This window comes from Rutidosis leptorrhynchoides, chromosome 8, assembly GCF_046630445.1.
Source record: "Rutidosis leptorrhynchoides isolate AG116_Rl617_1_P2 chromosome 8, CSIRO_AGI_Rlap_v1, whole genome shotgun sequence".
Classification (NCBI taxonomy): Eukaryota; Viridiplantae; Streptophyta; class Magnoliopsida; order Asterales; family Asteraceae; genus Rutidosis; species Rutidosis leptorrhynchoides.
In genome coordinates, this window is record NC_092340.1 from 314,687,414 (window position 1) to 314,700,534 (window position 13,121).

Sequence of the window (13,121 nt, forward strand, 5' to 3'; positions counted from 1 at the left end):
CCATGGATAAGCTTAAAAGGAGTACAAACCGGATAAGCAAAATAAAATTTATTTTTTGATTTTTTTTTACATTCATAAATCTGCATTAAAATGCACCGTTAATCAATTTTTTTCATAAAAAAAAGTTCAAAATCTTTCAAAAATCGATGATGAATGGTAAAATTAACCATTCATCGGGTTAATTTATCATTCATCTTGTTTACGATTAATGATAAAATTAATCAATGCTAAAAAACCAGATGAATGGTTAAATTAACCATTCATCTGTTTTTTTATCATTCATCATAAACAGATGAATGGTTAAATTAACCATTCATCTGCTTTTTTTAGCATTGATTAATTTTATCATTCATCGCGAACAAAAATGAATGATAAATTAACCAGATGAATGGTTAATTTTACCATTCATCATCAATTTTTACCATTCATCATCGATGTTTACCATTCATCATTGATTTTCGAATGATTTTGTTCAAAAACTTTTTAAAATTTTTTCGTTTTCTTCTATTTGCATATTAAAGGATCGTTTTTTTTTTAAAAAAAAAATTTAAAATTTTACTTATCCAGTTTGTGCCCCATTTAGTGCTTATCCATGGATTGGTCCACTATATTATATATATATATATATATATATATATATATATATATATATATATATATATATATATATATATATATATATATATATATATTGCTCTGTATTATTTCAAGATATTATTAGTATACATAAAATATTACGACGGAGTGCTGTCCGAGTGATTTCAAAATAGTTTTTTTTGAATGAGTCGAAGCTAAGGAAATTATGGGTTATAGCTATGGAGGTGATGGGTATGGTTCATGGGTATGCTCGTGAGGTCAATCTAGTGTTTATCATCTCCGTTGCGTCTACGTACTTTCCTGCAATATTGAATCTCAATATTGATACGTCCGTGAATCCGAGGCCAACCTTGCACTTGTTAAATGACGTTATATGTATTTTTACTACGAAATACAGTATTGTGAGTTTCATTACTCCCTTTTTATATATATTTTTGGGCTGAGAATACATGCGCTGTTTTATAAATGTATTACGAAATAGGCACAAGTACTAAAACTAATTCTATGTGGGTTTAAACCAGAAATATACCCTTAGCTTGGTAACATTAAACTACTTGTCTATGTACGGTAGACGCGAATCCTAAAGATAGATCTATTGGGCCTGACAAACCCCATCCTGACTATGGGATGCTTTAGTACTTCGAGGTTATTTTAAACACACCTGATCTGGTGTACTTCAGAGGGTAAAACATGAACGTTAAGGCTTGTTACCGGGTGCCTACAACTTATAGAATACTTTTATACACTTGCGAGTGTACATATATTTATAAACGGAAATCTTGTGGTCTATTAATATATTGAAATGATTGTTATGATAAACCTATGAACTCACCAACCTTTTGGTTAACACTTTAAAGCATGTTTATTCTCAGGTATTAAAGAAATCTTCCGCTGTGCATTAGCTCATTTTAAGGATATTACTTGGAGTCATTCATGGCATATTTTGAAAGACGTTGCATTCGAGTCATTGAGTTCATCAAGATTATTATTAAGTCAATTATAGTTGGATGTATTATGAAATGGTGTGCATGCCGTCAACTTTCGTTGTAAAGAAAGTTTGTATTTTAAAAACGAATGTAATGTTTATAAAATGTATCATATAGAGGTCAAATACCTCGCGATGTAATCAACTATTGTGAATCGTTTATAATGTATATGAACGGGTCCTTTCAATGCTCATGCCGAAGCTCGAGATATATCAGTATTTATAGTTTTAGTTGTATAATTGTATTATTTATATAATATATATATTTTTAAAATTTATAGTTTATTGTCTAAATAAAACTATTTTATTATCAATAATTTGTATTTAGCTAATTTTTAGTTTCATTTTTATCAAATAATTCAGTTATACACTTATACGGAAGTCGAATCCGGAAAACCTCAAAAAATTGAACCGGTAAAATCGGTTCAAAATCGATAAAAATCGATTCAGAATCAAGAAATCCAATTTAACTGAAATCGATTATGCTACCAAAATTGGTATATTTGCATCTCTATTAAAATTGTACCTTGCAAATGATACCAAAACACAAAAAAATGAGCTCATTAGGTCAAAGATTTAAACCCATCGGGTCTTGTGAACAATAAAGAAAATAAAAGAAAAAACTATTTAGGAGTAAATAAATAGAATTAATTATACCATTGGTTCTTAATTTACTCAAAATTATACCGATCATCTCTATCTTTTTAAAAGTATATCGGTAGTTCTTATGGTTTTAAAATTGTTCAGCACTAGTCCAATCCCTAACTTCGGTTAATTCTTCAGTTAAATTATAATATGTATTTAAGCATATGATGGGCAAATAGGTCATTTAATGAACTACTAGCAAGAATATAAAACACCAATCGTAGTCAAATTGGTTCGGAATTAGAGTTCTGTTTCTCTTCACTACAATATCAAATTTGGGGTTATTAAAATCCAGTCTTTATATCAATTTAACCATCATCATCCATTATAAAATCATGAACCCTAAACAACTTTTTTTCCAAAACATACTCCCAATCTTATAAATAATTTTTTTACAAAAATCAAAATCTCCTCTTTAAATTCAAAAATCAAACTAAAAACATCAAGTATAAACCAAAATGGAATGCTAAGATTCCACTACAATGACCATATCAAAAATCTCTCTTCCTAGTTTGAGGTATTTCATCACCATTAAAAGTTCTATAACAGTGACTAAATCGTAGGCAATGACATTCATTTCTTGTTAGAAAACCTAGATTGAAAACCCGTTAGAAAACCCATATCAAAGAACTAGATGTGATTAAACACCATAATTAAGTTTCTATTTCAAAATTAGGTTCTGGTATTTATCAAGCACCAATAAAAGGCTTAAAATGGGGAAAACTTAAAAGTGAAAATGACCTGCAAAATTAGAAAACGTCGACAAAATTAGAAATGGAAATGATGATAATAATTATTGATGAAAATGGCGATGATGACGAGTAATCAAATGATTATGATGATGAAATAATGACGATGATGTTGAGTAATAGATTCGGCCAACAGAAAGGATTTCAACTAGTAGAAGTTAACGACGGCGATTAGACTTCGACCAACAGAAAGGATTCCGGCATGTATCACTTAACAGAAATGATAATGACGATGATATGTTATTGGTGATGGTGGTTTTAATCGTAATAATTTGTCATTTCACCTTGATCAATCTTGGAATATTACTTTAGTTGATGGGAAAGAGAAATATAAATTGTAATATTACATTTTTTATTTGTTTAAGTTTGATTTGGTAAGGAATGAAATCTTGTTTAAATTCGTGTGAAATCTTGTTTGTTGTAGTTCGTTAAATGACTTATTTGTCCATCACGTGTTCTGTGCATGTCATCATTTAACGAAAGTAGTTAACTTAAGTTAGGAATTGGACCAGCATCAAACAAATTTTAAAATTAAACGAACGACCGGTATAATTTTTAATAGATATGGATGATCGGTATAATTTTGAGTAAAATACAGAAATTAATGGTATAATTAACTCAAATAATTATGATAAATAAGGCTCTATAATGAGTGGTGATTAGGGATAATAGTAAATATCAATTAATCATATCACATATCAATTCAATTTAATCCATTGAAATAGGTATTGAAAAATTAAATGAATTAAAAACGAATATGAATATGAAATATGGATAAATTGAATTTAGATTATTGTTGGTTGTCTGTTAAAATTTTGTTAACTGAAATGAAGAAAGATGGCGTGTCTTCTGGTTATATATATATATATATATATATATATAAACAATGTTTTTATCGGCTTATAAATTCTTACATGATTTGAGCTATCACAACTAATTTTTACACAACTAATACTTTTTTTTTTTTTTACGAGGAACGCCCTAGCGACGAGCCATAATGGCTCCCCTCTAGTTGGTAAACCCCGGGTAAACGGCAAGCCAGGCCTCCACCGCTACCAGGCAAAGCATCCTCTAGTCAATCACTAAATGGAGCTCGCCCCAAGGTATTTGCCTTGAAGGGAATCGAACCCGTGACCTCTTGCTTCATTGGAAGTCCTGGTGGCCACCTTAATATACTACATATTTTGAGATGACCAAAATAAATTTTACACAAAATTATAAATTCTTACATGTTTTTAACTACTTTTAATTTGGAGATAATCACAAATAATTTTTATATTTTTAATAGTAGCACATGACAAGAGGTTAAATTCTAGTTTAAAATAAATTATACTACCTCCGTTCCATACCATTGAGTCACTCCTTATTTTAATGGTCTTTAATAAAACTTCTTCTGATTACATCAGCAAAAAAAACTTGAACATTCAATTAACTAAACACTCCATGTTTTCCACTAAATAATAAACACAAAGATACCCATAAAATATAATATTTAGAAATAATTAAACACAAATTATTTAATAAAAAAATTAGAGCACACCACTTTTTCGCCAAGGGTTGTTGCAGGCAAGGTTGCAAAAATCGGAAAAATTGGCCTAGTTCTCGCCGAGAAATCGTTTTAGAGTTGCTGCCGAGTTCTCGTTTTGAAATCGGCTAAAAATCGGTCAACGGCCGGTTTAATCGGTCAACGACCAATAAATTGAGTTTCTCGGCCAAAAATGGTCTAATCTCGGCCATACCGGTCAAATCTCGTTCAAATCTCGGGTATCATAAAAATTATCCTAAAAGTCAACGAAAGTCAACCACCGAGAACTCCCCGAGTTCCCCGAGAACTCCTAGAAATAGTCCCGCCGAGAACTCCCCGAGTTCCAATTTCTTCAACCTTGATTGCAGGGATGACTGAAGCTAAGCTCCTTTTCACAGAGCAATCTCTATTCTAGTTACTAGTTGGCGATTGTTAACATTGCCCTTGATTATAGGATATTAAGTGCTCTTACAATTGTTCACTTACTTTACACACAGTTCTAAAAAAAAATTAATAAATTTATTTTCCAATAAAAATAAACAGAAAATTTTCACTTAAGAACAACATTTCTTAATTTTTGAAATAAAAAATTGACATTTGAGGTGTGACTTTTAAAAATAATAATCTAGACACTTGTTTGGAACGGAGGTGGATTATAGTCTGAAAAGTAAACAAAAGTATGTGGGGGTACGTCTTTGCTTTTGCAAGCAAACATGTTTATATTCGCAATTAATTATTTGAGGAATGTGGATTTGGTGTCAAACTATAAACCATATATAATATAATACATATTCACGAGAACCTTAATTTCCCAAAAGCTGCAAACGAAATCATAAATCCTAACCTGGGACTTTGAGTAATGTAGAATATGTAAGTAATTGAAAGAAACTAGTTCATCCACCCGTGAAATTTACGAGTTTAACGAAGACATCTATATTATAATAATAGTGTCATTGACCCGTTAATTATTATTTATTATAACTCGTTATTTGATTAAATTAATTGAATTTAAATATTTATAATATAGGAGGATGATTCTCACACACACTTTTTTATCCTTACACACCTATTTTAACTTTTTACTCTTCTAATAATACTCAATTGGTGTGTGATGATCAAAAAAGTGAGTGTGAGAATCATCCCCCTATAATATATATTTATATATTGTTTATTATAAGTTTTTACAATTTAGTGTCACTCACAATAGTTTTAGTTTATTTATATGATTTATTATTGTTGGACTAATTTGACTCAATTCCAATTTGGATTGTGAGTTAGGCCACCTAACACATCTAGATAGATCACATGGGTGGTTGTTGAAATATGCATTCAACACATGAGATTATTCAAGGTTGGCCATGAAATGTCTTGAATTCACACATGCATTCATATGGCTCATTTCAACTATAAAAGGCAATGCTTGGAACTTCATTTAGGCATCCCATTCTTCACATCTTAAATCCCATCTCAAGTTACATAATACTTGAAAGAGTCTATAACACTCTTGTGAGAAGTATTGTAGAAAATAGAGAGAGTATAGAATTGTTAAATAAAATTCTATACGAGTGAGTTACGAGGGAAGTGTAATAATCTAGTGAGTGGTCCAAATACTTTGTTAGTATTTTCGGAGCCTAGATTGAGTGATACATTGTAACCTCGGGTTTGCCAAATTTGCTAGTAAAATCCATCTCTACTTCCGCCCGTGGACTAGGCCTCACGCCGAACCACGTAAATCCTTGTGTCTTTATTTATTACTTAATTGTTCTATTAATTTCTCGGAGTCTTGAAAGTGCGCTAAATCACAACAATTATATATATATATATATATATATATACATATATATATATATATATATATATATATATATATATATATATATATATATATATATATATATATGATTTTAGCGATTTTTTTGAACGAAAACAGACTCAATTCTTGAACGTTTAAGATTACTCGTATCCTAAAACTTTAAAAAACTACAACAGTTAATACAACACTAATATTGAGCATTAACACATGAAACTAACAAAACAATTTCTTTTATTTTCTGGACATTTTTGATTTAACAACTACATCATAGCATCCTCTAGCACAACTATACTAAGCAAGTTTAAAAGTTAAATACTACAAAAAATCTACGAAATATTTGTTAATATATGCATTACTATAAATCACTTACACATGTATACAAAATTTAACATTTGTTATAACCGTCACATATGCATATGCTTCTGTTATCAGCTTCGATGGCGGAACCATTGGCACCACTAGTCACACAAAAAGAATAAAAAAAAACATATACGCAAGCAAAATACATAAGAAAATCATAAAGGATCTCGAACAAACTTGAAAACGGTAAGAAAAAAAGTTTAAAATAGGATTAAAAAATTATATCCTTAAAGATTGTTCATTAATGGATATATATTGGATTTCTTAGCATCCAGATTTTTTTTATTACAGCGAAAGACAAAAGATTTGTATGAACACAATGAAAAATGAAATGGAATAAAAAATACATTTGTTCTTGAATATGTATGATATAAAAAATTGAAGAGTTATGATAGATATCAGGTTTTCTAATTCAATAATTCATGTTTTTGCAAAAAAAAAAAAAAAAAAAAAAAAAGGTGTGTGTATCGATATGTGTAAAAGACGATTTCCCCCGCATGCTTGCATTTAATTATTATTATTATATTAATACAAATTAATACATGTGACATCATTGCTTTTAATCTTACAACTCCTAAAGTTACAACCCATAGAAGCACTTGATGACCTCATCCAAAACTCTCTTTTAAGAGATAAAATAAATAGATACTCCGTACTATTTGAAAGAAACAAGCTCGAAGTAATCCACATTATGCTGCGGACAAATAGATTTTCATTATATATAACTACATGTTTTGATTAACATATCATAACAAAAAAGACAATAATCTGTTTTAACAAACTCAACTCAACCTTGTGTTGAAGCTTAAGTGATAGTGATCTGACATTATTAGTTAGAGGTCAAGAGTTCGACCCCCGTGGACTATAACATTGCACACAAGGTTCTCTTCTAACTTTTAAATCTACACAAGGTCACCTTCGTACATTTACGTTGCAGGGGAAGCGGGGAGGGGGGATTTTACCGGTCATGCTCTTGGATTTGTCTAGGTTTCCTTCAAAGCAACAATTGAGTGCGGATTATGCAACTGCGGGAGATGATCGCGTTGATAGTTTAGTCTCCCTTACATGATTACAAACTGCTGTTAAAAAGAAAAAACAAACTCAACCCACATAAATTTCACATAATTTTAATCTTCATGATCTAAACAAATTAAAATTTAACATAATTTGAAGAATAGTGAAATAAACCAAACATCTCAATCCGAGCATGTGAAGTGCCCCGAACTTTAGCTTCGGAGTGTTGCTAATTGCTATATATATATATATATACACACACATATATATATATATATACACACACACACACACACACATATATATATATATATATATATATATATATATATATATATATATATATATATATATATATATATATATATATATATATATATATATATATATATATATATAGTTGTAGCTCAACTGGTAGTGGACTGCCTCTCTTAGCGAGAGATCAGGAGTTCGACTCCGCTGAGCTGCAACATTGCACTCAATGTTATCCTTGATCTGAAGTATCCACTCAGGTCGCTTTTCGCTTAGTGCGAGGGCAGCGGAGAAAGGGGGTTACCGTCGATGCCCTTGGATTGGTCCTAGTTTCTTCCGGGACATTAGTTGGGGCAGGTTATGCAACTACGGGAGATGAAGTGACCACTTAATGAGAGTTTTTATTAGTTAAATTGTGATGAAAACGAACGATGAATTATAAGCTAGAACTTAAATTAATATATTGTTGAAGTGACCACTTAAACTTCGTTCTATGGTGTTAATGACCCATTTATTTGTCAGTATTTAGAAATGTTTGTTTCATATGTTATCGATAGGGTATATGGATGCTTGCAGAATTTAAACAAATAAAATAGATATGGTAGTGTACTTAAAAGAGGTCCTCATATGAACCAAAGTCTGCATCAGTGTACCTCAATCCAGAAGCCCCCACAACCAACCGTATCATCCCTAGACCTGTTAATCTGTAACCCATCCACTCGCCAGGAAACTCAAGAACACCCGCCTCGAGATCACATTAATCGGAGAAACAGAACAAAACCCCCGTTAGCTAGCACATCCAAGCAAACCTCCAAAAAGCAGTCAACTCAGAAACCATAACCTGTCGAGCCCCTACCCTGTAACACCCTAGGCAAATCCCACATCGCCCACGGACATGAGTGATCATGGGATTATAAGGTAATACTCACGCTTAAATGACACAACGCGTTTTGGGACCACATGCAGAGCGGGTGAGCGAGTACGTTGTGGTTAAGCGTGCTCGGGCGAGAGCACTACCTGGATGGGTGACCTCCGGGGAAAGTGCTTCTCGTGTGTGGTCGCCAAGAAAAAACCGTGCGCCTGCGGGCAAAGCGGACAATATTGTGGTCATGTTAAGCTGGGGTGTTACATACCCATCGGAAGGTCGGGAGATAAACGAGAACAATACTCCAAAAAACCAATCTTCTGGCGCTTAACAGCCCTAGAGTCGCTAAGGCAGCAATAACACCAGACCGTTCTGAACCAAATTCGGCGACGAGGAAGATGGAACGAGCAAACAGTAACAAACAAACATCGCAGCGAAACCACGGACCTAGAACCCAACCCCAAACAAGCCCACTAAGTGACCCGACCAAAACAACCAAGTCGGAACATACCAGAGGCTACGACGACGATGAGAAAAAAATTGCCGTTTTGAAAATGGATAAAGAAAAGCTCCGGGGAAGCCGCCGGAGAAAAGAACCTGCACCTCCAACAGATCAAAAAATACGCGAAGAGCAAGTACGAAAACAAAAACAACCACTTGATAACAAGAACCCATCACAGAGCCCCGAAAGGCTTGCCGCCTGCGCCTAGATCTCGTCGAAAAAGTGGCGCCCACCGCCGGAATAACGCTACAATTACCGATCCCAGTCACCAAAAGCCGAACTGGACAACCCCACCAAACCCGAGCCATGCCGAAACACATAAGACCGAAGTCTTCGTTGCATGTATCTACAACCGCCGGAAGCAAAATCGCCGGAAAAAACCCTAGAGAACCAAGAGGGTAACCGGATCTGAAGAGAGAAGAAGGTGAATAGGGGGGAGGGGGGGAATCTGTAAAGAAAAGCCATCGGACCACCGGCGAGGTGCTAGTGACCGGAAAAGAGGCTCATGGTGGAGGAAACAAAACGTATGCAAGAGTTTTGAAGAGAGGCTTTTGTTTTGTTTCTATGGAGGTTACTTGCTGATGTGGAGGAAACAAAACGTATGCAAGTGAGGAGAATTAATTTCTACCTCCGAACCTAGAAACTACGGAGTATAAGTATAAGGATGGAGCATGCGGTAAATGACTAAAATACCCTAAAAAAAGATTGTAAAAAGACAATTCAAGACAAAGAAAATAGTAACTTCAGAGGGTAGGAGACAGTTTTTTCAAATAGTATATTAGGATAATTAAGTCAACCATCCAACAAATAATTAATGACATATAAATTCATCCTAAAATATTCTTAAGATATTAAGTAGCAAGGCAAACATCAACAAACACAAGATAATGATACATTGCCGGTCGTTAGGTGCTGATAAGGTACATAACTAATTAACCAAAAAAAAACTACTACTTCTCATTATTTATTTTTGGCGGACAAAAACTAAGTGGAAATTACATTGTAACTGTAATAATATAGATAGTCCGTATATCAATTGCAAATCAATTGCCATACACAATATTATTTAGTCTCTCTATGATCCTTGAAACGCCATCTGTTTGAGCACAACTCTCTCCAATCTGCAAATTTACATATATAGTAATTAATTAGATGTGAATTGTAATTTGGAATTTTCTTAAAACTGTACGAGGATTAATTAAATGCTCTGAGATGCAAGTAAAATATGTTATTTATTTATTTATTTTTTTTTTTTTTTTTTGGCAAAGAACGTACGATTACTATAACAAAAACTGAACGAAGAAACAAGAAAAAATGACCAGGCTCAAGAGATACAAAAACCAAACCTAACCAAACCACACGAACGGAAGAAAACAAACTAGAGATGAGCCGAACCATTAACTACCAAAAATCATAAACAAATATAACGAAACAAAAAAGAGAAAGATGACATATGATCGCGAATGTGGTTAAGTCCCATCTGAATAATGTCAATAATGTCGTTCTAAAAAAAGGTAAATTTATGGTTTTTGCCTATTCATTATTTCGTATAAGCATCAAAGACATATAGGACATTTTTCTTCCCTTGTAATTATTCAAACAAGGTTTGGATTGATAACCAATATAGTATTATATTTCGTAAAAAGCTATTGCCAAATGTACTAACGTATGCATGCAAACAAAATTTAAACCCCATTATACTAAAAAGATTCTAACCTTAACATATAAAACTTCAAGCTTTGTTTCCATTAGGTTAAAAAAGATGTGATCGACTCTTCAATGTAACTGAATATATACATATTTTAAATTAATTATCCGACAAAAAATTTGTAGGGTATATATACCTGAGCATGAATGGTATGATATACGGTATCATTAAGAATTGAGAACCCGGCATTAACAACTTCGAAACCTTCTTCATGAATCACGCGGATCGTTTCACTGAACAAGAACTGAAAATCGACACCAGTAATGAGAATTGCTTCAAGAGATGAGCCGGATTCACGAATATCGATCTGCGGTGTCTTGTGTTGCGCTCCCAATTTTAAGTTGTTGATATCATTATCATGATTAATTTCCAATTTTGTTGTTCCCATCAACTTATCCTTTTCTCTCTTCATTTTCTCTAGTTTTATTTGGAGTTTCTTTATGTAATTTGCCGCTTCTTGTAGTTGATCTGGAACCGATATAGTTTGCTGCTGTATTTATAACAGTATATATAAAACAAATTAACTAACATAGTGAAAAATTAAATAAACCAGAATGAGTGGCGTGTATTGGTTGTGTCAGATATTTTAGAATTTTTTTTGAATATATAAGTCTAAAACATTAGTTATTTTAATTACTTTGTAATCGATCTTACAGTATGATTTGAAGAGATCAAATATATATACATGTTAGAAATCGGGTATGAATTACTGCCGGATTCGTTCTTGAATCGTGTAATCACTATCTCTATAAAGTATTTCGACCCTACGATTGCCACGGTTGCACGAAATCTTTACAGGGATCAAACAAGAACGCAATCAGTGTTTTGGGCAACGAAATCACTGATCAAATTGTTAGAGAATATGTGTGTGTTTCTGTTGGTTTTTATGAATGCAGAATGAATGAACAAAGACGTTCATAAACTGTTTATAGGAAAACAGTTAAACCGAAAGGGTGTAACCCTTCAGTTTTGGCGGGAAAATCGGTTATACCAAAAGGCATACCTGTTCGCTGACACTTATTCGAACGCAACTTTTCTAGTTAACGAATAGTGCAATTTCTGTTGAGGTTTCGGGGCGCTGCCCCGAGCCCCGCGAGGGGCGCTGCCCCCTCGACCCCTGCCCGCTCACCTGGGAGCGGGACCCCAGCCAGGGGCGCTGCCCCTTGGACCTCGCCAGGGGCGCTGCCCCTTGGACCCCGCAAGGGGCGCAGCCCCCTTGACCCCCGCATTTTATGCGACAGTTAGTAGCCAACTCTTACGGGCGTGTACTCCACACTCTCCGAACCCGTTGGTAAGTATAGCTAGCTAACACCTGCATAAGTAAATCGCAACTAACTAAAATGTACGTTGGATGACACTAAAATCACCAACAATACACACACTGTATTTAGTGATACATGAATATAATCACAATCTCAATCTCAATTAGCTAATGGACTAGTATAACGCTAGCTAGACCAAATTAATTACATGCCCTTTTGGTAGATAACACATTATGTGTAAGCATGCTACTAAGCAAAAACCTGTCTCCTACAGTGTGGTAGTGTCCTATATATATTTTATAACATGTTTTTTTTTTTTTTTTTTTTTTTTTTTAACAGTAGTATTGGCATCACCCAGAAATGTAACATGTTTTTGAGATGCTTAATTATAAGACGTAAAATTAAAGACAGCGACAAAATGATGGAACGTTAGATCGATAGATAGAAAGATGGATAGTAATTAAAAACCGTGGTAGAGGGATCATGAGGAACAAGAGAATGGAGTTTGGAGTAGAGGGCCTTCATTTGAATCCTTCTGTTTTTCTCAATGGTTCTTCTGTCAACCCTTGAAGAAGATGATGATGAACTTGGCTTGCATTCCATTACTCTTTAGTCTATGTCTTAAATTCAAGGATATTAATTTACCTGGTTTAATAGCATCAAATTTACCTGGTTTAATAGCTTCAAGTGCAATTCTATTTGCCTTTTTAGTGACTGTACGTAGTGGACAGCCAAGATAAGATGAAAATGACCGATTAAAGTTAAATTTTGCAAAATCCCAGCAACTACTTCGTGTTCAATAATATATGCCTTTATTAGTGGGAACCACATGCATAATAAAGTT

General features: G+C 33.4%; 1 protein-coding gene across 2 annotated transcripts; it reads right to left on the minus strand.

Annotated features, from left to right (window-relative positions):
• Positions 1-10,316: 10,316 nt before the first annotated feature.
• LOC139862923 (transcription factor bHLH162) lies at positions 10,317-12,890 on the minus strand. 2 transcript variants are annotated; one of them, XM_071851549.1, is made up of 3 exons: positions 12,746-12,890; positions 11,152-11,502; positions 10,317-10,428 (listed from the first exon to the last, which is right to left on the minus strand). In XM_071851549.1, exons 1-3 carry the CDS (start codon positions 12,878-12,880, stop codon positions 10,351-10,353), a joined length of 564 nt encoding a protein of 187 aa, XP_071707650.1. In that variant the 5' UTR covers positions 12,881-12,890; the 3' UTR covers positions 10,317-10,350. The 2 variants fall into 2 exon arrangements, with proteins under 2 accessions (XP_071707650.1, XP_071707649.1); XM_071851548.1 differs by having other exon boundaries at positions 11,152-11,505.
• Between the last annotated feature and the right edge of the window lie 231 nt (positions 12,891-13,121).